Source organism: Mustela lutreola, chromosome 2 (genome assembly GCF_030435805.1).
Source record: "Mustela lutreola isolate mMusLut2 chromosome 2, mMusLut2.pri, whole genome shotgun sequence".
Lineage (NCBI taxonomy): Eukaryota > Metazoa > Chordata > Mammalia > Carnivora > Mustelidae > Mustela > Mustela lutreola.
In genome coordinates this window covers 169,621,744-169,649,214 of record NC_081291.1, presented here as the reverse complement: position 1 = coordinate 169,649,214, position 27,471 = coordinate 169,621,744, and the positions used below count along the sequence as shown (strand labels likewise).

Sequence of the window (27,471 nt, the reverse complement as noted above, 5' to 3'; positions counted from 1 at the left end):
CTCCAAAGTCTAATGTCATCTCATCATCTGGTACCAACCCCCCGACTCGGGCTGCAGGTTCACTTCCCCTCAATCCCCACCTGCACCCCAGAGGGCACCCATCGTCTCCATTCCAGCTAGCGGAGGGAGTTGGGCCAGTCTGCTGGGAGCGTCAGGGGTGCCTGGCATCGCTGAGTGAGAGTGGGAGGCTGGGGACCCAGTCACAGCACGGAGATGGAATATGGGGCCGGACAGGACTACTGAGCGAGAGATGCCCTCTTTCTTCCTCCCATGTTCCCTGACCTTGGCAGCAGGTGGGTCTCGGACGGCAACGGTCTGTTTTCCTATCGCACGCAACCTCTGAAGGCCGGCGAGAGCTAGCCTGAGAGCTGGGGAGACCGGGGATCCGCAGGACACCGCTTTGAGGCCCATATCCAGTTTGTGCACCTGTGTTTTCAATTACGCTAGCCGAAAAATCCCATTTTTCTTAGATACAGGTTTTCTTTCACTAGTAATTGAAATAATCCTAAGTGACAACTAGTTAAAAGGGAGAACTTTTTAAATGTACAGCTCAGTGTTGAAAGAGGTTTCTCTCTGCAGGTGAGGAGGGGCACGGAGATGTCGCGAGGCGGCCTGCCAAGATTCTCTGCTGGTCAGCAGGACAGCTAGGACCGGAACCCAGGGTTCCTGCTTTCCCAAGTGACGTTCACACCAGACCGTGGGAGAATTCAACATGACAGACTTGCTTAAAACTTGTTAAAACTTTGCTCCAATTAAAAGTTTGCTTATTGGCTAATGTACTTTAAAAAGGAATGTATAAATTAATATTTTAAGTGATCCTTTGCATTGTTACCTAGAATATGGACAACTTGAAGATACAATGAACTAACTTTCTTTGGAATGTGTTTGTGGTCTGCTTTAACAGCAATAGAAACAGTCCAACAAAATAGCTTAAAATGTTTTATTAAGTATATATAATATTACAGGGTAATATTTACAAAGTTATGTTTTTAAATAAAAAAAGTATCTTGGCAAAGATTGCAGATATTCAAAGCTTCAAACAGTGATAAATTGATTTAATACATATAAAAAAAACCTTTAACGGTAACACAGCTGTAAAACAACTTTGGTCTTTAAATCACTGCAAAAAATGGCTACTGACAAATAGCACACCTTTAATTGCTATGGAAAAAAGCCCCAAGAGAGGATCTTGCACATAGCAACACTGGAGTTTTCTTTATTTAGAATGGTTAATGGATATTTATATGATGTAGGATCTAAATCTTAACAATGGCTTTTTGTAAATAATGCTCCATTTAATAAAACAGAAATGTTTCCTTCTCTCACCAACCCTGATGACAACACTTAAGATTCCACTGATGTTACCTTACAGAGAAGCTTATTACAAATACTCTCTTTTCAAAAAGGCTAAATTTATGGGAAAGCTGGTTTTAAATGATAAGTAAGAGCTGTCAAAAGCCAAAGGCAGGAAAACTTCCTGTTCACTGCTTATCTCTTAAAAGTTACCTGGATTATCCCTATTAGCTACAGAAAATGACTTAACAAAGGACCCCAGTGGGTGATGGCAGTTAGTGATTTTGAAAATATGACACATGTGAAACTAAGGTTTCTAAATAAACTCTCCATTAGATGAAACGTAATAAAAAGAGAAAGGGTCGTCCAACAATCATTTCTCCGGTTTCCAATGGCAGGTAAGTAAAGGAGTATGTATTTCCATACACATCCCACAGATCTGTTTTTGAGTATCTCTTTTAGGACAAAAAATATCTAGAAGGTGATATAAAGCTTGATTCTTAATGAGATGAGGAGTAAACTTATCACTTTTTGAGCTTTGTAACTCAAATCACAATTTGTTTGGTCATTTACTAAATTGACTATAGCATCCTGGCATGAGCATTATTGTCATTTTTTGGGAAGGCCCCATTTTTTCATTTTGACATTCTCAAAAATTTAAACAAAACAGACCTGGAGTTTCCAGGTGAAAAGTCATCCTCTTTTAAGGTTTTCAGGGCACGTGAAATTTGTCCAAAAAAGAGAACCATCTAGATCACCCTACTGAAAATAGTGGGGAATCTGCATATAGCCAACTTCCAATCATCAAACTTATGCACTGAACACCTAATGTATGCAAAACACTGCAGGAAGAGAAAGGGGAGGCTCTTGCCATAATAGAATTTCAAAATTGAGAGAAGCAAAACAAAAAAACGGACAGAACTCAGCAGACACACATGAAGTACTAAGAAAGGTGTATACAAGATGAAAGAGGCAGTGACATGGATGGGGCTAAGCTACAGATGAGAGCCAGGAGGGGAGGGAGGGGCGGAGGACAATGTTTTGAAGGAGACAGAAAATTGGATTTGACCAACAACGCTGGAAAAGTTGTTGCAAAAATGACAAGTGGCACCAGAGGGTGCACACTAAATAAAATCAAGCGAAGGAGTCAATGGCACAAATTGGGATCACTGAGTAAAAAGCAGGTTGTCGGGGTCGGGGATGGATACGTGATGCTCAAAACATTGTTAACAATTCTCCTTTGGTGTGACAAAAAATTGGGAGCCACCGCAAGTCTGATTTAAAGGGAATGAACTGGCCCAATGATGCCCAAGCAAGAGGCTTCCTGCTGCTGTGGTCCCTTTTCCAGAGAAGCTGACAACTAGTACGAGCAAGAGTTGATGTCACCTGGCATCTCTCTCCTGCTTCCCCTGTGCGTTGTCTAGGGCAGTGAGTGCCTCCAAAGACAGGCAGTGTTTAAGAGAACACAAAGGGTTGTGGATGGGTCCCAAGGCTGAACCCCAAATAAATGAGACCTTACTGCATATTAAAAGGTACAACTTTGAGCTTATAAAAAAGTTTGCTATAAAGATTTTCATGCCCTACTTTTTCTTAACAGAATAGGTATCTGGATTTTTTTTTGAAGTCCATCTGCTTTTCTCCTCCTTTCATCAAAATTGATTTCTAAAGTAACAAACAATATTAGTAAAATATATTTTCAGAGGAAAAAAGAGCAGCAAGAGCCATCAGATTTATATAAAGGAATACAGCTCCCTCTACATATGATAATATTTTGGACAGCAACACAATTAGGGAAGAAAATACTGTTTTTTTTTTTTCCCAAGAAGAGCTGTCTTCATAGTCTGCTCAGTTTTCTGAGAAGCATCAGCAGGTCAGAAGGTTTGCCAGAGGCAAACCACTTGGTCCCAACATGAAATATGACGATTAATTTGGCATAAAAGAGGCACATGGGAACATTCAGTGGACTAAGAAATAACTATTAGTTATGTAACTACAGATATGAATGTCTTATTATTATACAGACAGGAAGAATTACTAGTATTTTTAGAGGGTATTGTGAGCAGTCAAAAAGCTTGGCAAATTACCTAGAAGTTTTTGAAGTTTTAAGTGATCACAGAGTTGCATCCAATATAATCCCGCCCAATAAAGATTTTTTTTAATGTTGTTACTAAAAGCATGAAATTAACATGTGCTCTCCTGTAGGTACCCCACTGTTGTCCGTACAGAAGATGCATGTGCCTATCTTATACATATGTGTGCACACGTGCGCGCGCGCGCACACACACACACACACACACACACACAGGAAGAAAACGAGTGCTAAGAAGCTAAAAGTACTCCAGGCGATCACGACTGTCAGAACGTTAATCTTCTAACGGGGGTAGGAAATGTGGAAGGTTTGCCTTACTTTCGGATCTCAGAGTGAGGGGCTTACGGAGGCAGGACTACACAAGGAAGATGATGAGTGTTTATCATGCAACACAGATACAACAGTAACAAAACCACCCTGTATTGGGTGGGCTTGTCAGCCTGACGGGGACACACATTATGTTGCCATGCAGGAGACTCATAGTTCAAATCTCAATCTTGGTTTTTCATGCCCCAGATCAGAAAAGAAGTGAAGAAACACTGTAGATTGTGCCTTCAAATCCGAGGAAGGAAATACATATGTTACAACCATCGCTATTTTTGCTGAAAAGTGTGAACATAGTTCTCTGAGAATAAGTCTGGCTCCTTTCTGCAATGATGCTACCGTGTCACTGGACCATGTTCAAAGAGGAGAAAAGGTGCTACATCTTGCACAGCAGAAGCAAATACCAGGAGGACAAGAGAGGATTTAAAGGGTTGTGTGAATAAAAGAAAAACACATCCATCAATAAAATTACCCTAAACCTGGAAAGGATTCGTTACACTGTATGTCGGAGAAGAATGTGTGAATGGCAACCCCCAAGAATGAAGACCGTGATCTCCTGCCGGATCGCGGCACATGGAGGCGGCATTCAAGACGTTCCCAAGCGTGCTCCTATCTGTACTTCAATTCGCTATTCCCTTGACCCAGAAGTGGTACAAACGGTATCTGGCTAACACCAGCCATAACTGCCAACCTGGCTGTGAATCTGGGATTGCTAAGGTTCTATGGAAGCCACTGTTCTTCATAAGCCTCTCTGGGAAACCACGAGGGTCGCACCAGGTAATTCTCACCCTGAACCAATTTAAACTGGTGACCTAAAGTCAAGAGACCCAAGGATCTGAAAAGGATCATTCTTGGAAGTTGGCCACTCTACTCTTGCCCCTAAATGAGTAAAAATAACAACAAAAAACTGGATCTCAATTGGGCACACAACACAGATAATAATTCTTTTATTAACTACATTACAAATGCTTTGAATAAAAACTTAACTGTAACAATAATCATTTAATGGTCAATGATTAATTTTTTTCCACAGATGAGAACCAGTTATTTTTCTTGTTTTCTTCTCCTGAACAGTGAATCAAGGCCATGGTGCTCAAACACAATTGTATTCCTTTCACGTCTCACTACTTTCCAAATCAGAGTCCATCACTTCATTTCAGTTACTCTGGAAAATTGAAAAATGAACATGTAATCACGACTCATATCTATTTTCTACACATTAACAAGTTGATGTATTTTTAAAAAACTGGAATTGTCACATATACGATATCTAAAAATAAAGGAAAACTATTTAATCTTAGATTTGCAAAGGTCACAGACATAAACCTGGCAAATCATCAGCCTTTTTAGTTGTAGTAAGTAAAAGGCCAGTCAATGCCAAATGAAAAAAAAAAATCAACAAAGTCTGGTAATCTCAGTTTGCTGGGTTAGCTGAAAAGCCAAGTGATGTTGATTTTTCAAAGCAAAAGATATTGATTACAGAGTAATGTTATATTCCATTCATTTCAGACCTATATCATTTAAGTAAAATAAAATGTTGATTTGGGCCAGGAGAAAGAGAAAGGGGTACTGTGGTCAATAGAAGGTTAGTTTGAAACTCACTTACTGACCAGGCAGACACACTGTGAGCTACAAGCCCACCAGAAACACAGGTTTTTTTTAAACCAACAAATTCTAAACAGCTAAATATTAGCAAAATTAAGGGAGTTTCAAAGGCCATCACAGATTTTGTGTGCTATGAACACAAAAGAACTACTCTATGCTACAGTGGTTCTAAAGAAAGGAAGAGATACTTGAGGCTCTTGTACTAGTTTTCTGAAAACAGAGGAGTTTCATTTCCTCATACAGCTGCAGAAGGGTGACACTACAGCAAGAAGATAGCAAGGAAATTAAAAAATAAACCATGAGAACGTAAACATGGATAAACCATGCCATAATTCCAGGGACCAGTTCTTTTTTTTTTTTTTTTAAATATCACTTAGTTTATTCTTACCAACTCCAATTTTTTTTTTTTTCCAGAGGGTGGTGGTTGGCAAACAAAACATACATCTTTGTTAATAAAGGCTATGGTTGTGACACAAACTTACAAAAGTGGAATCACTCTGTGATTCCCTGTTGGACATGGCCTAAGCCTTGTTTTAAACTCTGTCCACCAAAACACAATCCGCATGTTTTTAATCTCATGCAAAAACTGCTCTCAGGGGAACGAAGCCCCTCATGTTAAAGGCTTCACTTTGCCACAGAGGTGAAGAGGTAGGTCATGGATGTTACAGCAGTAAAATAGCAAACTATTTACATGATTGACAAATATCAAAGGTATGAAGACATTTTTGATAAGGTAAAAACATAAAGTTATTAAAATGTTAACAGAACTGAAGTACCACAGAATCTTAAGGGACAATCAAAATGAATACTTCTAGTACTCAATAGCTCAGACTTAATTATTATTTTTAAAAACTAACAAAGATGCCCTTGAAATAGTCAACAAACATTAGAATTTATTAGCCCAGAGTTCCAAAACAAGAAGCAAAAGCTCGAGCTACCCAACATTTCTCTCTTAAATCCTCTCCCGTAAGGACAGAACTGAGTCCTGCCTAGAAAAGCAGAGATACTAAGTCCCCATGAATTAAATGCAACAGGTTGCCAACACAAGCACAAAAGAAACTCTGTCAAGATGATAAAGATTTGTGCCAGGTTATCTATGCGTCTTCTAAAAAGCATTTAAAAGTTACAGGTACCAGATACTGCCGGTGAAAAATGTTTTTGAAAAAGCAGTAATTCCTCTTTACTATGCATGAACAATATGACTGGAGGGTCGGATGAGTGACACCCGACAGCTTTTCCTGCACTTGTCTTACAACTTTGAAGAGATTTAAGTTTTACAAATCAAGACATGCAGACCTTTATGATTTGACAGTGTCCCTTTTACATATAAGAAAGAGCATACTTTCAAGAAGCCACTTTATTTCTTTTCAGTGTTCTTATTTTAACCGATCTATAATTGTAGGTGCATTTTATACTTACCATCATTCATCATTCCTTTTGATTCTTTAAATGCTAAGAATTAGTAACAAGCCAAGCAGGCAGTTAGTAAGATTCCACAATTAGAAATCATTTCTAAATAAGTAAATATGCAGTAATATCATGCTAACTATTCCACAGCTATAAAGTCAAATTAATTTTAAGTTTATTACTTTATTACAAAAGCCTTTCTGTGGATCATACCCACAGACTCCACAAAGGAAACAAAGTCAGTTGGGAACACAGATCTAGATTTAGGGAGAAAGAAAGTGAGATCCTTGGTCTCATTCCCTGGTAACAGCCTAAATCTGAAACTTATAAATCCGAAAGTGAAATTAATTGAGATTCTTCTCTGTTGTGGGTGTTATGCTTCATCTTGGCTAATATAAGACAAATGTCCCCTCGCCTAAATATTGCTTGGCCAGAGCAAGCAACTCTGGAGAGATAATGAACAGTGCATTCTTCTCAGAAGTAAGTACAATAGCAGTACTCCGAATAATCAAGAAAAGAGGGGTCAAGGCAAAAACAAAACAAAACAAAAGAAACCTAGATTTCTCCCAAGGCACAGATGGAGCATTCTAACTGCTTTGGGAGGCTAATCAAATTATGATCGGGTAATAGATCAAGAAAAATATACAAGTTTGTAATAACCACATACCATTAAGGGGCTCCTCTACAGCTTTCTGGAAAATATTTAAAATATATTTACGTAAAAATGGAATTTATTTCATGCCCTTTTATACTAAAATTTATAAATGCTAACATTTAAACTATATAGTAAAGAGTGAATCTTACAGTCTGAAAACAGAATAAGGCAATAAAAGTTAAAAAAACAAAGCTTGCCAAGTTTATCTAATAGTTTAATAATAACTGTATTAATTTTAAGCAGAATTTCCCACCCATTCTGCTTCTTTTAGTTCAAGAAATTCTAACTTCCCCAAAAGTGCAAACATAAATAGCAATACAAAAATAAATGAAAGAGCTAAATAAGAGGTGAGACCAAAACAAAATCATTTTCAAATCATGCAAACTGAATTCAGTAACGAGGAAAGAAAATGTGTTAAGATTTAAGGGTCCAATGGTTGGATTATCTCCAACAGAGGCACTTTAAACACTGCTGGCTGTTGGTGACCAATGTAGCTACAGCACCCATCTTTTTAGCAGAAACACCTGTGGTAAGATTTACCTCTAAGTCCCCCTTGCCTCTCAGGCATGTCTTTTGAGGCTCATCAGGCCTAAGGAATATATGTAATCTCCACTTCCTGCCACAGACAGGAGTCTTGATTTTGGCCTTCCAGATAGAGCTATTACTCCTTTCTAGAAGGTGACCTCTCCAGACCTTCTTTCAAGAAAATAGTTCTTGGGCATGTCCTATAACCAGTCTCTACAGGTTGTTGTTGTTGGTTTTTTTTTTTTTTTTCCACATGCTCATTTATCTATTTCAGTTTATCTCTTAAATTTGCTCCTTTTCTTGGAATTTTCTTAGATAGCTTTAAAGGTATCCAAGACATAGTGAAAATTACAGTACAGTACAGAGGAAGAAAAAAATACTTACAAAATGAGGGAAGAAGGGAAATAAATTACAATTCAGAACAGATTTGTTCCAGAAATATTTACATTTATTTTATAGATTATTTTTAATGAAATCAATTTCACACAAATCTCTCTCCCTCAGGTTAAAGCCTGAAATATCATGTTGTATATGCACATCAAATGGAGCCAATGGGTGAGCAGAATACTGCAGTCAGCTTCCTTCAGCAGAGATAATAACCATTATTCTTACACATGAACTTTCCAGTTCTGAGAAGTGAGAAGTCACTTGAATAGTCAGCCCAATCTTAAGGAATCACTGATTCTATTCTATTGCAACTATCATGACCAAACAGGTTTTAAAACAGAGTTGGATCTATTCATGCAAAGTCATGAAATGACTTCTATATTCTCTTATTCTGATGTTATACTACTAAAGAGAGAGCAGAAGTCTTCAACATCTCTATGACCATTCCTCAGTCAAAACCATCAAGTGATCATTCCCAATTCACTTAAGAAAGTTTAACTTACCCTAGGAGGTTGTATAGTCTTCTGATTGGAAGCTGATGTAATTAAAAATTGAAAAAATAAACTGAATAAATTATACAAATGAAGGCAATATAATGTTTCATTTCAATGACCATATAATGATTAATTTCAAATGATTATATGCATTGATAGAATAAAATGATCAAATGATTCATCCACATCAAATAATGAACATCTATCTACCTTCTTTCATTTGCACATGTTGTCTTTCCCCCAAATCAGCCACTTGTTACACTTCTTGTTGAAAAATGCTATCATCTGTTCAACCCCATTGTGGACTCTACACCCTTCCCTAACTCAGCCCAGCCAGAAAGTAGACAAAACGTGGAAATGACCAATCTCCACCGGCTACTTCATTGCCTGCCCTTAGCTCACTGTTCTTGTCCTTGTAGCCCAGTCTTTTCTTCTGCTTCCATCTTTCCATTTTCAAAGCTCCAAATCACTAACAAACTAAAGAAAATATTCAGATCCTTCTGATTTTAATGAATTATTCTAAGCAGCTAGTTTTAGCCACAATCAACTTCTTCTCTATGTATTCCTACTCAGCTTTCCAATTTACCCTTGGCACTGCTTCTAAACAGACTGGTTAATGGAGATGAAGGAATACAGGGCATGAAGAAAGTGACAAATGGAAAAAAATATTACTCTAGATGCATGGGGAAAAAGAACTTCCTTACAAAAGCCAAGTGAGAAGGTCCCAGAGCAGCTCAAGCCAGTCTTAAATACAGAATGAGTACTGCATAATCAAAAGCATCAAGCAGCAACATCCTGTGAGCCTGTCGGTAGGAGGGTGAGGGCTATGGGACAGTCAATTATACTGTCCTGGGGGGGAGAGAAGCCTGGATTTGATTGTGAGCAGACTCAAGCAAGCCCCAGGGATTGCTCCAGGGTTCTGTGCTCCCTACTTATAGCTCCTCCTCCTCCATGCCCACCTCTAACAAGCTTCCAAAACTGATGGGCAATGGAAGTGAGACCCTATCCAAGGGCAGCCAGTGTACAAACTAGCCAGAAGCTGAGACACTCTCTCAGAGACCACAGCAACTGACTAGCCTGAAAACCTTTTCTCTCCCATTGGAGCACTTAGAGAAGAAACAGAAAGAAGACCTGAAAGTTGGGAGATGGAAAGAAAGGTGACAAGAAGACAGCAATCCAGGGGAGGAGCTCAAGGCTTAAAGACAAAGGTAATAGAAACTACCAGTGAGAAGACAAGAATAAAATACAAGATAAGCCCATAAAGAGGAGGATAAGCTTGTAGGGAAAGAATCAGAGAGGAACTTGATAATAAAACTGACAGATGGGCACTGACTAACTCCTGTTACTTAGAGGGTGACATGATGGCTCAGTTCTGCATTGGATCCTTCCAATTCCTAAACTGCTTACTGTTCTAGTCCCGGTGAAGCCTGCCTGTGTCCCAGCTCTCAGGAGATTCCCTTCTCTGTTAGTATTATGGGTTGCCTTAAAATAAAGCTCCCTTACTAGATGCCCGTGGTGAGTGGTATGATCCTGGCAGCCAAACAAGAAAACCACATTTTAAAGTAGTATGGAGTGGGATGCCTGACTGGCTCAGTCAGTAGAGCATGTGACTCTTGATCTCAGGGTTCTGAGCTCGAGCCCCACAATGGGTGTAGAGATTACTTAAGAAAAAAATCTTAAAAAAAAAAATAGTAGTAGAGAGTGAAATGGGTTGGGAATGTGGGTGGGTGAGTCACATTTAGCAGACCCCCAAAGAAGCCAGGAAGAATTACAGAACTTCGTTAAGGATCATCATTGTAGCTACGTGTATATACAACTTACTTCAACTAAACCATGCCCTCTATGCTCTATCAAGGAAAAGAAAACAGCTGTGAAAATTTCTGACTGGTCGTGTGAAGGGTCAGAGGTTAAGATTTTAGGCCTACATTTTCGAGATCATAAATTTATTTATCGGAATTATTATTAAGAACTTCCAAGTAACTCCTTTTCTGTCTAATAATGTGTAAAGAATAGTTTCTGAGTCCCAATTCTCAGGTCCAAGGAATATCAGTTTGTCTAGACCACTCTGAAAAAGACCTCCCTAAAGAACAATGATGAAGAAGGAAAGGAGTCAGCTGTGCTTCCTCTAATACTGTAAGATCCAAAAGTACAGAAGTTCATTTCATTTGAGTTAATCTTTTTCCATAGACATATGATCATTGTGACAAAATTACTGTGCTTTACTTGCTACTATCATGGTTCTAAGGCACTGACAGCTACACATATGTATGTAGTTAAACATATATATATATACTAAATATATATAAATACATATGTAAACTATCTATTTTATACATATTTATAAATACACATTATATAACATATTTTATGTAATGTATATTTATATAATATATATTTACATAATATATTTATTAAATATAAATACATTTATTATATATAAATTGTTTATTATATATAATATATTTATATTTATATTATTTGTTTATTTATTTTTAAACCACAAGCCTTACAGACTCCATACAAGCTCCCTTGCATAGTTTCTTCTTGATTTATTCTTCTCTCCCTGAAACACCTGACCACACAGTACAAATGATTTTCTAGGTTTTGAATTTTCAGGACTATTTTTCCTACTGATATCAGACTCACCTTTCCTTAACAATGGGCTATAAACTATCACTAGATTTTATATATATATATATATATTTTTTCATGTCATTCTAAAACAACTATGATGTTATGGTAAATGTGGCTTCTGTATACTACTAAGTTGATTTGTATCAAGACATATTTATATGTACTTCTATGGAACTAAGTGATAATGACTTTAAAAAAATAAACAAGCACTGACTTATAAATAATGGATACTGATGTCACATACAAACAACAAGCCTAACTCTAGTGAGTTTAGTAAGTTCTACTTAATTTTCTGTATGATCTCACATTGTTATTGTTTCTAGCCTGAATTTCATTCTGCAAAACTTAGATGCTTCCAGAAACAAAATGAAATGCAACATGGTTTAAAAAGACCACAAGAAATGAAATTTAGAAATCTTACTTCTAGAGCAACCATTAAGGCTACAAATTTAAGCTTGGAAATCATAAAAACAACAAAAGTTAAATTTCTCATAGGGTCATTAACTTACTCTTGACTTTAGCTTGTATTTTTAACAAAGACAACAACAACAACAAAAAACCCTGAGGATTTTACTGCATTTAAGTCAATACACATTCATTAAGCTTTTCCAAAACAGAGCATCAGCAATGAGTAAAATTTATTTTGGGAACATTTACAATTTTTACCTCCTGATAAAAATGCTAAAATTTGCAACCTTAATGTTACAGATACTCATACTTATACATTAAGATTATTTTAAGAAAAACACATCTGGGCGCCTGGGTGGCTCAGTGGGTTAAGCCGCTGCCTTCGGCTCAGGTCATGATCTCAGGGTCCTGCGATCGAGTCCCGCATCGGGCTCTCTGCTCAGCAGGGAGCCTGCTTCTCTCTCTCTCTCTCTCTCTCTCTCTCTCTGCCTGCCTCTCCATCTACTTGTGATCTCTCTCTCTGTTAAGTAAATAAAATCTTTAAAAAAAAAAAAAAAAAAAAAAAAAAAAAAAGAAAAACACATCAATTTTCCCATTCTACCACATTATCTAAAGAGCAAGTTTTCTGTACCTTTTCTCTTCTTGCCCTTCAACTGACCGAAGGTGTGCCTCTGAATTCTGGCATCAGACAAGTTGATTTGGAAAGTTAACTTAGAATATTCTCAAAATGTCAATAAAATTGGACTAACTTAACTTACATGTGATATATTTATATGCTAAACTATGGTAAAGAAAAAGTAATCTTGGGAACTTTTCAAGATTTCACTTTCAGTTTGGTTTTTAAGGTGAGAACAGTATGTGTATAACTACAGTGGTTTCACAGACTTCTTTGGGATATAAACAACGGAGAAGGGAGAGAGCAGGGCCAAGGAGGTGGCAGTTAGATGATGCCTATTTCCACCTGAGGCAGCATTCTACACTTGTTGGCAACTCTACTGAGCATCATTCTTTAGACATGGAAGGCTTGGGGGGAGCGTGGGAGTAAGGGAGTTCGATCCACATAATGAAGAATAAAAAGAACAATGAGCTATCAGTCAAAGACACCTAATATGACATCATGCTCCAGGACACATACTGTTCTCAAGCACTCATTCTTAAGAAACAACATAACCAGAGCGTCATCTTCAAGAACCACACAAACAGTGATCTGAATACTCAACAAAAAGAGAGTATGTATCAACATTCATAATGTGATGCTTCTGACAGCTCCAAATGAACACCATTCTGCTGAGAAGTCTTCACTGTGATTATGGACTTAGGAGTTAAGAACTAAGAAAATTTCATTGAAGTTAACGACTCTGACTTATGAACACATGAACCAAAGATAGGGAGATTTTAGTTAAGTATTTTAACTTTTTTTTAATCTAGTAAGCATTAACTAAATAGGGACAAAGAATATGTAACAAAATTACATATGATCGATCAGTAAAAGCTAAAGTTCAGAAACAAAGGCAAAATTTCTTTGAGAGTATTACATAAGTCATATGGAAAATTATTTGACCATAACAATTCAAGGTTTATATTAATTTTTGGAAACACAGTAAAGTCCACCTAAAGCAGAAACACTGATTTTTTTCTACTCCATTATTTGGCAACTTTAGATTATTTTGACAAATGCTTAAGAGTTTGCTTTACTTCTTAAATACAAAAACAATTTTTTAAAGGGATACTAATGTAAACCAATTATAGGAAACATTTTCAGCTTAAATAAGAAAACACACTAGCATCTGCCTCTCTATATATAAAATAAGAATTTATATAGAAAACTGACAGATTAAATATAAAGTTCAGAAACAATATGCTAATTCCCCATTTCTTAATAACTGATTTTAAAAAAAGTAATAAAAACGACATGGATGGATCTAGGCGGTGTGATGGTAAGTGAAGTCAGTTAGTCTGAGAAAGACAAATACCATATGATTCCACTCATATGCAGAACTTAAGAAACAAAACAAACAAGGAAAAAGAGACAAAAAATAAGATTCTTAACTATAGAAAACAAACTGGTGGTTGCCAGAGGGGAGGTGAGTGGGGGGATGGGTAAAACAGGTGATGGGGATGAAAGTTAAAAAGGACACATCATGATGAGCATAATGTATAGAACTGCTGAATCACTATATTGTACACCTGAAACTAACATAACACTGCGTGTTAATTATTTAAAAACCATTAAATAAATATTTAAAAAGGTAGTAAGTCCCTAAATTTTATAAGTCCGTATCTTTATCATATTAGTTTTAACTAAAAATGTTTTAAAGTCAAGTAAAGTCAGAAGACACTGTTCTTTAACAAAAGTGACAGATTTTGAATTTCAACCTGTCTCCTTAGGGGTGTCAAGGTCTGTAAAGACTACGCAAGAACAGCAAGTAACAAATGGGTCTCTGTGAAAGAGCTAGTTCTCATAAAAACAATGGGCCAGTTAAAAATTCTTTCCTATTAAATCCTCAACACTCTCTCTTTTTAGTTGGTATAAAAAAGCCTATACATTCTAAACAAAAGCCATTTTCTTTTAAACTAGTTTATAATCTAAACTTTTCATTAATTCTTATTACTTCTCTATCCTCTTTCATCACCCCCACATCATTCCAATTTTATTATTTAAAAAATACAGCTGCATTCATGGTATTTTCTCATTTTTGGAAACACTGATGAATTTCCTTAGTCATAAATTATAAGATCCAATCAAAAGAATTTTCCAAATTATATATTTGAATTCCTAGCATAGGTGAACAAAAATAAGATTGACTTACCAACAAGTTTCATATAAACTAATCCAAGTAATTCTGCTAGAGCTATAATACCCAAACCTGAAATCAGAAGAGGGCCATGCACTGGGTTGCACTCTGTAAAAATAGTGAAATTTCATGTTAGAGACCTACATGAAATAAGTGAACTTTTATTTTTTCTAATTTTTTAAAAAAGATTTTATTTATTTGACAGAGATCACAAGCAGGCAGAGGGGCAGGTGGGGCGGGGGGGTCGGGGAAAGCAGGCTCCCTGCTGAGCAGAGATTCCAATGTGGGGCTCAATCTCAGGACCCTGGGATCATGACCCGAGCCAAAGGCAGAGGCTTAACCCACTGAGCCACCCAGGTACCCCAATAAGTGAACTTCTAAAAAGACCCAGCAATAATAGTAATATATCAAGTTTTAAGGAGAATAATTCTTTTTCTAATTACTAAGAAACAAAAATTATCTCTATAAATTCATTATTAACTCAGTCAGTGAAATGACTCCAAATTATTAAAAGAAAAAAATTTTCATTTGTCTAACATGTACCTTATCATACCAAGACTAATGGAAAATAGTGTGTAAAACCTAGATGTTCTAACCAACTGGAGCTTGGTCATTTAAAAAAAATTCTCCCACAAATATAGGCATAGCAGTTTGGCTGCTAGGAAAATCAGCCCACAAGCCATATACAGCCAGTATTCTCATGGCAATATGGAAAACACTATATTCTCAGCGGGGGAAAAAAATGAGAGTTAAAAAAAGAAAAGCTTACAACACCAAATGCTGGCAAGTATGTGGAGCAACAGGAACTCTCATTCACTGCTGGTGGGAATGCAAAATGGCACGGCCACTTTGCAAGACAGTTTGGTGATTTGTTACACAACTAAATATACTCTTAACAATCCAGCAATCACACTCCTTGGTATTTACTTAAATGAAGTTGAAAACTATGTCTACACCGAAACACGCCCACATGTTTATAAGTAGCTTTATTCTTAATCATCAAAAAGAGAACGCAGCCAGGATGTCCTTCAGCAGGTGAATGGGTAAAGAAGAAGAGGAAGAAGACTGCTGTTCAAGAGAAATTCCTAGTAAGACAAACTGGGACTAGAGAAGAACGTAACCCTTACCTGAGACACAGAGGCTTAATCCAACCACAGAAAGCACATAGCCCAGTACCTGGAGTATTAGTATGGCAATGGTGAAGGGAGAGATCCAAACACCTGGAGGAGAAAAGAATGGGTTGAGAGCACGTAAGAAGCAATCACACCTCCTTGCATTCTGTACAGTCAGAAATAATGTCCAGTGACCAAAGGCTGACTCTGGATTTCCTTGTCAGATGGTAGCTTCTTTCCCAATGATCTAAACTTTGCCTTTTCACACAAGTAGTTAGTTACAGATTCATATGTTCAGCAGTCTTTTATTTTCACACTGAGCTCAGCTGGATTGGTATTTTTTACCCAAAATCTTAGAACAGTGCTGCTTTTACCACGTTTGGGCATTTTACAGTATGAATGGCTATTATGGATGACTTTGCCACATGCACATAAATTGCTCTGCTGGAGAGAACTGTTCTGCAAACAGGCCATTGTAAACATCACAACCTCTGTCTTGTGTGCTAGATCTTCAATTTTGCAACAAATTAATAAATTTTAATCAAGCCAGGGATAAACTCTAAGACCAAGAGTTAAATGTACAAATAGAAAAAAAACAGACTGTAATAATGACAAAAATATGTTAGTGACTGACTCCAAAAAAAGCAATGAAGATTATTATCAACTATAGGTTGGATATCTGTATCATCTTTTAAAACTACAATGTTAAAATTTGCCAATAACTCAAAAAGAAATACATTTCTACTATTTTCAATTAATAGCCTTATTTTATAGAATTTTTTTAACAGAGAGGCTTAGCAAAAAGAAAATGTTGAATATCTACTTATAATTTGAAAAAGCTGAAATAAAAATATGAAGATAACCATTAAGAAATTAAATAACATAATTTGATAAATCCACTGCCTAGCATCAAAGATACATGAAAATTACTTTTTACAAAATAACAGAATGCTTTGAAAACCTAAGCTAACCTTAAAATTTAATCCATACTGGGAAAATGTCACTAAGACTAGCTTGGAAAATGTTTTAATAAGCCAATTTTTAATTGAGTTGTAAAAAAAAAAATACAAGAAATATTTCAACCAAAGTATTTTAAAATGAAAAAGGCAGACAAAATCATGCCATAACAAATACTCACCTATTATAAACACACAGTACTGAAGTAATATTAATATCACTGTAGGAATTACAATTAAACCAAGTCCACAAGAATTTTTTGTTGAATATTCACCTGTTAATAAAAAAAATATTTAAAATATTATCCGACATACTTCCTACTCTGCAGGAAGTTAAAATACTTAAACTTACTAAATGTATTAGTCCCAATACTTCTCTTACAAACTAAAAAGTTTTAAAAATATATTTCTCCCAAAACTTCACACAAAATCACTATTTTCAGATTAAGACCAAACTTAAAACATGTGAACACCAACATCTAAGTCTCAACATGTCAAAATCTTGAGTTGGCTCTGCCTCTTCAACTACCTTACAGAATTCCAGGGAGAAACTCTCGAGTCACCTCTTGCCACTCCCTTCACTTGCTAGGTTCAATCTGTCCCAAAGTCAAAACAGTTGTTCTCTCAAGTGATTTTCTGAATTCATCTACTTCCTCCCTGTGTTCTAACTGCAGAGGCAAACAGAGCTGCCAAACTTATGTGCCTAAACCTTACATCTATACTGCGTTCAGCTCAAAAATGACAATGGCGGGGCGCCTGGGTGGCTCAGTGGGTTAAAGTCTCTGCCTTTGGCTCAGGTCATGATCTCAGGGTCCTGGATGGAGCCCCACGTCGGGCTCTCTGTTCTGCAGGGAGCCTACTTCCTTCTCTCTCTCTGCCTGCCTCTCCGCCTACTTGTGATCTCTCTCTCTGTCAAATAAATAAATAAAATCTTTAAAAAAAAATGACAATGGCTATCTTCAGTCTACATTGTGGGTCCCACGCTATCTTTGCCATCTCTCCATGTGCAACATACCCTTTCTTTCCACTCCCATTCCCATCCTCTGAACACAAGTGGTTTCGGACAGACTTCCCACATTCATTCCCACTTCCATGTCTTGGCAAATGAAGTTTGCCTCCACAGTGGGTTGAATGATGGCCGTAAAGATATGCCTACCTCCAAATCCCCAGAATCTGTGAATATTAACTTATGTGGCAAAAGAGTGTTACATTATATAGCAAAGGATGATTAAGTTATGGATCCTGAAAGGAGGAGTTCACCCTGGTTTATCCAGGTTGGCCCTAAATGCAATGACAAGTGTCTTTGTAAGACAGAGGTGGAGGGAGATTTGACAAAGACACCATGGAGGCAGAAACTGGAATTATGGCACCACAAGCCAAGGAGCTGCAGACTGCCAGCAAACACCAGAAGCTAGAAGAGACAAAAAATGGATTCTCCCCTAGAGCCTCAGGAGGGATTATGGCACTGATGACATCTTTATTTCAGATTTATGAACTCCAGAACTGTGAGAAAATTTCTACTGTTTTAGGACGCTCACTTTGTGGTTATGTGTTACAGCAGCCCTAGGAAACTAACACCTCCCTGCCCCCAACCTGGCCATCTCCATTAACCCTGTCTCCCTCAGATAACCGCATTTCTTACCTGGGACGAAAAGAATGGCTCCGACAATGACAACTATAGTGAGCACTAGTCCACCAACAAATAAAAGAATGGTTTTCTCCTTCACAAGACTGGATTTATATTTAATTGCTTAAAAAGAAAACAAAGAATTACATGAGCCAAATCACAAAAATTAAAGCCACTTCTGTAACTTATAAAGTGCAGGGACAAGATGATAACTTACTATAATTGAATAATCCTTCAGGAAAAACTCCTTCATATCATGTCAAGCCACCTCAAATCCTTTTCATAATAAGTCAATGTCTAAATATTGTCATGGTAGTATACATATGGAAAATGAATTTAAAGGTGATACTTTATTCTCCTACACTTTAAGGAATGAAGTTATATATATCAGGCTTTCTTAATTAAGGTATTATTAACATTTCGGGCCAGATAACTCCTTGGGCATGAGGGGGAGGGGGGCCGTTCCGTGTATTATACAATGTTTAGTAATATCGCTGGCTTCTACTCACTATATGCCATCAACAGCGCCCCAGTGCTGTCAATCAAAAATATCTCCAGACATTATTAAATGTTCCCTGAGGAAGAAAACTGTCTCGGGTTTACAACTGATATACATAACACTGATGAGAAATAGCTGGCTATTTAATAATACTGAGAAAAATAGAACTTTATTTCACCTTTATAAAATTAGGAAAGCATTTGGAATTCTAGATAATTTTGTTTTGAAAAAGCAGAATCAACACTGGACAACTCATACCCTCTTGATATCCTGATGGCAGAAGATGCTTAATTGTTCAATTAAAATAATTTCTTGAATATAAACCACAAATAATAGCACTAGTCATACATGTTACTATTTCTGATGCTAGCTCTGTCAAGTATCTGGTATCTTCCCTGAAACAACATAATAGATAAGCTTAAAAATATTATATTATAGTTGCCCCTTAAAATCTGAGTATAACTTCTGACTCCCTCAAAACTTCACAACTAATAGCCACTGTTGACCAGAAGCCTTACCAGTAACATAAAGTCAAGTAACACATATTTTGTATATGTATTAGATACTGTGTTCTTATAATAAAGTAAGCTAGAGAAAGGAAAATACTGTAAATACTGTATTCTTATAATAAATAATACTGTAAATACTATATTCTTATAATAAAGTAAGCTAGAGAAAGGAAAATGTTATTAAGAAAATCATAAAGAAGGGAAAATACATTTATGGTACTGAACCATAAAAAATCCACACATAAGTGGACCCACAGAATTCAAAATCATGTTCAAGAGTTAACTGTATTCCTTTTCCTATATATTCACCTTTTGGGTTGTGTTTTAGTTAATATTAAAGTTAATCTTTCACCACGAAAGGTGATAAAAGCAACCTAAAAGCAGACTGAGTAGCAGAGTGTATGACTGAAATTCTGCTGTTTCATATACACAATATTTTCTACACCAGTAGTCAATGAGTGTCCTGAGGGGGAGAATTTTTAACTGTTGTATTTAGCATTTATCTTGTTTCCATTAAAATGACAAATGGGTCAAAAATACTAAAAAGAATAAATAAACCCCTAAATGACCCCAACAAAATCTACATATAAGGTATTATACAGTGGAACCTGAGGTTAAAATCTATGGTTTAATCTATGGTTAAAAATGTTAAGGTAAGATGCAGGCACCCAGAGGTTTTTTACATCTCCACCTATTTTAGGTGGCAATCATCCTTTAGATTCTAACCTCAACTTTAGTCTCTTAGGGGGAGATGGAGGACTAAGCAATAATCCTCCCTGAAGCAGAGTAACTGAATCCACATTCATCAGAAAAGAGTGAGAATCAATTTGGCAAGTTCCCCAAGCTTTCATTTGATCCATCTGGCCTTGAAACTTAGATGACTATGACTCAGTCATGTTCCTGACTTATTATAGGGCACAGATTGTCACATCTTTCCTATTTTCTAAGCTCAAACACTGTCTAGGATGAAATTCCAAGTATAGGTCACAAAAGGCACAAACATGGTTAAAAAAAAAAAAAAAAACTTTCTCTAGACATAGACATAGGTCAGTCTTTCCATTTAGACCTACGCATACTATGACCTAAATAGATTTTGAAAGTTCTGCAAAGGGGTTGTAAAATAGAAGCTGTGTTTCAAATGTACTTCACAATCAATAAAACATTTATGAGACTCTTACAGGTTTAATTCAACACACAGAAGAGCTACTAAAATCAAGCAGCAAAAATTCCACCTTGGAGTATAGTAGAAGTTCACGCAAAAAGGCAGACATATCATTCTTAAAAATCAGAGTGTGAACTTCATATAAAATTCTGCCTTTTCAGACTTAGAAGAGCTGTAGGAGAAAAACAATGTCACAAAATAAACAACAATAGCCACAAAAATAAACCATCAGCAAATGCTACTATTGGCAGTGTTTTACCATAGAATAGACTTTTCAAACGTTGGCATATAAATACACTCCATGTTGAAGGTAACTGTTCTTGTTAATTGGTTCAACTACTATTTCTTCTCAAGGCTACCTTCCTCTTCCTTAAATTAAGCAGCCATTTCTATCAGATATATCAGTGGGGTCTAACTTATGCAACTATAGGCAATCAAAGAGTATCTTCACGTTTTCTTTAGCAAACCTTTAAAAAGAGTTTCTTCTAACTCATTTTCTTGCTTATGATGGTACCTATGTAGGTCCCCCAATAAGTGTGGAGAAGATATCATGTTGCTAACTCAGCTGTCAATTTTTCAGTATAGCTAAAGTGTCAGAAATCTGATACAGATGCCAGAGAACTCAATAATCTCAAGAATCTGTTATTGGTGATTTTTTTCTAGTCCATTATTAAGTAGACCTACCCTTATTTATCAAATTTATCAAAACTGTAAATGTGAAAAAGAAAATAAATTCAAGTAATTTCCTGAACACTTAGCATTAAAATAAACATAATATAACGTGCCCTTCACTGCTGGCTTTTATCAAACCCCCTCACTGTTTGGCAAGACAATCTATGTAATTTTAAAAAACAGTATGCTTTAGGGTGCCTGGATGCTTCAGTTGACTAAGCATCATTTGGCTCAAGTCCTGAACTCAGGATCGTGAGATTAAGCCTGGCGTTGGGCTCCATGCTCAGTGTGGAGTCTGCTTAAGATTCTCTCCCTCCCACTCTGCCCCCACCCCCTACTTGCACTCACTCTAAAAAGAATTTTTAAATAAATAAATAGATAGATAGATAGTAAAAATAAATAAATAAATAAAATCAGCAACGCTTTAAAAGATTTCTCTTCAGCCAAAAGTACTTAAATCAATATGCAAATAAAATATGAGCAATAACACTATTTATACTTTTTTAAGACTTAATTTTTTTTAGTATAGTTTTAGGTTTCTGAAAAAACTGAGAGGGAGGTACAGGGAGTCTGCTATATCCCCTATACCCACACATACATAGCTTTCCCCATTATTACCATCACTCACCAGAACGGTACATTTTCTACCAAGCATGAGCCTACACTGACACATCATAATCATCCAACATCCCTGGTTTCCCTTAGGGTTCAGCCTTCATGTTGTATGCTCTGGGTAAGTGTATAAGGACACCCATGTAGCCTTTCAGACTGACTTCTTTTAATATGTATTTAAGTCTCCTCCATGCCTTTTCATGCCTTGACAGCTCATTTCTTTTTACCGCTAACAGTCCACTGCATGGGTGTACTGCAGTTTATTTACCCATTCACCTACTGCCCAACAGAAGAACTGCTATAAATATCAGTGTGTAGGTTTCTGTATGGACATAAGTTTTCAACTCCATGTGGATAAATACCAAGGAGCACAATGCCAGGTCATACAGAAAGAATATGTTTAGTTTTGTAATAAGCTGCCAAACTGTTTTCCAAAGTGGCCGCACCACTCTGCATTCCCATCAGTGGTGAGTGAGAGTTCCTGCTGCTCCACGTCCTCATCAGCATTTGGTGTTGGCAGCATGTATATTTTTAACACAAACTTATAACCCTAATGCTGCCACAAAGGAATAGCAAATATATAAGGAAACAATCACAGTTTTTACAAAAAATTAGGAATTCTAAAAATTTCCCCTTTTATACCTTCTATAAAATAATTAAGTATAGCAAGTACTTCTCAGAAATGAGCTAGGTTGATTAATTCTTTTTTTTTTTTTAAAGATTTTATTTATTTATTTGAGAGAGAGAGACAGTGAGAGAGAGCATGAGCGAGAAGAAGGTCAGAGGGAAAAGCAGATTCCCCATGGAGCTGGGAGCCCGATATGGGACTCGATCCCGGGACTCCGGGATCATAACCTGAGCCGAAGGCAGTTGTCCAACCAACTGAGCCACCCAGGCGTCCCGATTAATTCATTTGTTTTAGAAATATTTACTATGCACCTACAATGTAGCAGACCATTTTATTAGCCCAAATCATATCAACTAAATCAAGGCACAAATAGAGGATTATGTAACAATAATTGATTATGCACCTACTAGGTGATAATCACTATTTTAAATCCTGGCATTGAACAAAATAACCAAATCCAAATACTCCTGCCTCAAGGCCCTTACATTCGTGTGTGTGTGTGTGTGTGTGTGTGTGTGTGTGTGTGTTTTGGCAAGAAGCAGGAGTGAGGATGGAATGACACTCCCTGATGTTCTTTCCCAATTCAATAAATAAAAAGTATGTGTTTAACCTAGCCTAAAAAAGCCCCTTTATGTATTTAATCTTCAAATTCATGTGAATAAAAAAATGACAGTCTGTCTACTACCTGAAGTAACAGCTAATGTTATAAATAGATACTCCATTAAGTTTTCTTGTCTCCTTGTAACCGATATAAAAGACATATAAAATAAAATGTAGGTTTGTGGGTGACAAAATCTAGTGAAATTACCAGATCAACCTGGAAATCAAATAAAATCTACCACTTTAGTTTTCATGCCCTTTCATCCCTAAAGATGAGATTCAATATGCCCATATAGGTCTACACAGACCTCAGCCTATTTATACTAGATTAAGAATAAATCATAAAGGGAGATTTGTTTGATTTCATTATTATAGTGCTATTTTCTGATAACTCTAGGAGAGTAATTGTAGGATCTCTTTGGTATCTGTTAAGTTGCAAATCAATGTTGTTTTTCAATCAGTAAAGCTCATCTGATCACTTTCAAAGTGATATTACAATTTCAAAGTTTTTAATATATATTTAATTTCAAATTAAATTAAATTAATATTTAATTTAAATTATTGTTTTATAAAATTTAATATGCTCGTTAAAAAAAAAAAAAAACAAACAAACAAAACAATGAAGGCTTTGCGAATCTGGTGCTGGAGAAAAAGGAACATTAATGCTGATTACTTGCCAAAAGGCAAGGAAAAGAATCTTACAATAAACTCCATACACTACCCAACTGGCTTTGATGAAACAATTGTGTAAACATGAATAATGACACATGCCTGGTCAAAGAACCCAGAAATAAAAAAAGAGCCCAGGCACCATGCAGTAAGTACTTTGAATACAGAAAATCAAAGGAGAAGATGTCCGACACACTAACTTCCTTTTCTTGGTTCCAAATGTACACTTGGTCTTGTGGACGGTGCCATCAGTTCAGAATGTAGGCAGGAAGTTGGGACGTTTGCATTTGGAAAAGCCCAAAGGAATAACAACTGCATTCCTACAAGAGTACATTGCCGAGTTCTAGTTTTGTTCAGTACCTCCTACTAACACCAGGGCCTAACAACATGTAATAACATAAGTGTGATAATTATGTGGTGAGGATCAAGGGAAAGCACTGGAAGTTCAAGATTATTGAACAGAATTCAGAGTAAACGTAATAACAAAGTCCTATTAATAGAATCCATCAACCAGGTCACAGAATGACTCTTTGTAGTATTATTTATTGTGATGATATTTTACCTTCCTGGACAGAACTGTCCTGGTGCAAGTCACCCTCACTTCTTCAGAATGATTTTTCTAATCTATAAAGACACTCCCTGTCCCTTTACATTCTCTTTATATGTGCTCATGATCTAATTACTTTCAGTACTTAAAAGCTCGTCCTAAAAATTGGATTCAAGGACCTAGTAGGATCTCAAGGCTGTTGTGAGGAATTTTTTCCTTGAATTTCCCAACAATGATTTCTACATGAACATACAAACCAAATGCCTCTGAGAAGTAACCAAAATCTTTGTGGAATAACCTTGAGAAAGGATGACAAAAGTTAGAAAAGGACAGGAAGGATGCCTAGAATGCATGCATTTGAAATAAATTACAGCGGTCCTCGCTTGGTCCACTTCCAGTATTTCTGAATTTCAGTTACCATGGTTTAGCTAAATAACACAGATGCCCCCATATCACAGTACAAATTTCAGCTACCACGACACCACAGTGGATTAAATGAGGACTTGCATGAGACACAAACTTCACTGCTCTCTCTTCAGTCCACAAATCACCCCGTTAATAACAGATGTGCATCATGATCAGTGACCAATCATGTCACTTCTTTCAAAGACTGTTGGTAACTACTCACTGAGCATCTCTTACTCAGTTCATGCGCAGACAGCAGAGCACGTGTGGTGTGACCTTCAGGTCTCCCAGTAATAAATCAATGTGAAATTTATGATGGATTATCAAAGGAGGAAACAGGGTCAGCAGAGATTAAAGAATGAAGAAATATAAAGTAGTAATTTTGGAAGTGAGATTCAAATAAAATGTAAATGACATCACAAAATAGCTGACTGTGGGAATGTCAACACACTGCCATTCTAGATATACAGTCAGAGAAACTCAGTAAAAGTGAACTTATTGGCATAAATGAGGACAGTGAGTAGGTTGTGACAAAAGGAATGCAGATGTCCCAGAAGTGGTGACTCTGGCAAAAAACTTCACTTAAAGAAATTCTTGGGAGATATTGTATAACACTATAAATGCAAAGGATAAAATGTTGGAAGCTGATCCAAACCTAAAAAGGAGTATGACAATTCACTGAGGCATAAAAAAAGATGCTTGCTCTGTATTCCAAGTTATATAACAAGAAGGAGGCAAGCACCATTCAAACTACTCTTGATGGAACACTTTAATTCTCAGTGTTTCTAATGTTTTAATTTACCATGTACTAAATCGTTTTACTTTTTTCCCCCCATTTCCTAATAGTGTTATTACTGACAGCAAGAGAGTTTTTAATGTTTTGACCAAAATTCTAAAGGTCATGGAGCAACAGTAATTTTTTTGCATTTATTTTTGATTGCTTTGCAGAATTTCCGCTTACTTGGTCATGTTTATGGTCTCACAGTTTTGTGTAAAGACAAGTTCAAAGGAAGGAAAAGTAAAATAGATATGCCTGACTCAAAGAATTTCATAACGTTGCAGTTCCTTAAAACTATAGGAACTATAGATCTTGGTGGGCAACACGTGAAATCACTTATCAAACATCTTAATGACAGAAATTACCTGGGGTACTACCAAAGATTGAGGAAGAAGAACCCTGGAAATCTGCCAGTAACTTAATTGTCATTGATGTGGGAAACTGTGAGTTGGTATTGTTTTAAGAACAAAAATAAAGTGTCTGAAATATACTACTACTAGAGATTTGTGACTTTGGTTAAGATTCAGTGTTTGGTTCTAAGTTCTCTCTGAGTTGTTTGCTAAGCATTAAGATTCTGCTTAAAAATTTGTAAGTTGAAGATAAAGGCAAACATGTTTAGGAACATTTCCCCGTAAGAAATCTTTGTCTTCAAAACATGGTCTAGGGCTCACCAAGTCCTTCCTTGGCTTCAGGAGTTTAAAAATCTTCTTGGGCTTCAGTAGGATCAATGGCATCCTGAGATATATAGTTCAAAATACATTTCTGGTAGAAAGTAACTCATTCTCCTAAAAACAAAGGCATAACCTGTTCTTTACTATATGGTTAGCCTATGGAAAGTCCAAGTTGAATCCTGAACCACCAAAAGACTGACATTAGAACTAGAACTAGAAAAGCCTCCTGTGGTCAAATATAGACCATAAATGGTAATCTGGTAACCTGAAACAATTAAGAAGAACTAGAAATCCAGAAAGTGAAAGTCATGGGTGTGAGTTACTATTAATAACTCAGGGGCTTTATGATAATCACACTCTAAAAAACATATCACCGAACGACAAGTAGAAAAGAGAAGGGCTCTCCTGTTTGGTGGAATCCCAGGCCATAAACAGGAGGTCTCTTAGAAAGGGTATCCCCAGAAAGGTAGACTTAGATCCATGACTATCCTCAAAATGGGTCACAGATCATGCACACTTACATGTTTCCTCAACTGAAATGTGAGTGCTACAAAGCCAGGGACAATATGCATTTCACTTCCACATCTTGAGGCTCTAAGCCCCCATGCTTAACAATCACAGGCACCCTGTCAATAGATACTTGTTGAGGAAATTAAACAAAGTAGGTCTACATTCTGCTCTGTTAGTAAGTTTCATCTACTGAGAATGAGTACCCAGATAATATAGGTTCGCTCTTCATGGAAAAAAAAGTTCTCAAAATAAATTCAAAATAAACTAGAGAGGTAGTACAATGTAGTGGTAAACAGCACTGGTTCAAATCCCAGAACTACCAGAGAAGAGCTGTGAGACTGTGGGCAAACTGTCAAACCTACCTCGGGTTTTTATCTACAAAACAGGAATGATAACGATGGCACCTACCCCCACTGAGTTCCTATGAACTGTAAATGTGACTGCAGAGGTCAGTGCTACCAGCATCCATCTTACAGAGCAAGGGTTCCACAATTATGTAGGTACTCTTATCATTAACACCTTCTGTGGGAGTCCAAACTGAGTCAATCAAGCATAAGGCCCGCCTCCCCCCCCCCCACATTTACTTGTTCTAAGGAGAGCTGAAATAAAAAATTCCCACCAAGATATTTTTTTTTGGCTTCAGAAGCATGTTCTTTAAAATATGATCAGTGGAATAAATATTTAAGAGCATTCAACCTAACACAAACTGAAAATTAAAACAAGATTTTTTCACCCATCAAATTATTAAAAGATTTTAGAATTATGTCAGGATTATGAGGTGAAAAACAGATATTCTCATCTGCAGTAACTGATACAAACTTTCAAGAAACACTTTGGCAGTATGTATCAAGAGCCTTAAAAATATCTCTGCCTTTTCCAGTCTTACAGAATTATTTCC

General features: G+C 36.6%; 1 protein-coding gene across 7 annotated transcripts in view; it reads right to left on the bottom strand.

The window, feature by feature from the left end:
* Positions 1-4,624: 4,624 nt before the first annotated feature.
* Positions 4,625-27,471, bottom strand: part of CD47 (CD47 molecule) — a 45,865-nt gene continuing 23,018 nt past the window's right edge. Inside the window, exons 4-12 of one of the 7 annotated variants that reach the window (XR_009351145.1) lie at positions 18,327-18,434; positions 16,867-16,959; positions 15,744-15,836; positions 14,632-14,724; positions 12,453-12,499; positions 8,789-8,820; positions 7,386-7,410; positions 6,731-6,763; positions 4,625-4,871 (exon numbers count right to left, since the gene is read on the bottom strand). Coding sequence is in view for 4 of the 7 variants with exons in the window: in XM_059164232.1 (XP_059020215.1) it covers positions 4,867-4,871; positions 6,731-6,763; positions 7,386-7,410; positions 8,789-8,820; positions 14,632-14,724; positions 15,744-15,836; positions 16,867-16,959; positions 18,327-18,434 (482 nt within the window). In the remaining 3 variants the exon portion in view is untranslated. The remainder of the gene's footprint in view (positions 4,872-6,730; positions 6,764-7,385; positions 7,411-8,788; positions 8,821-12,452; positions 12,500-14,631; positions 14,725-15,743; positions 15,837-16,866; positions 16,960-18,326; positions 18,435-27,471) is intronic. The other 6 variants (XR_009351146.1, XM_059164232.1, XR_009351144.1 and 3 more) reach the window with 6 other exon arrangements.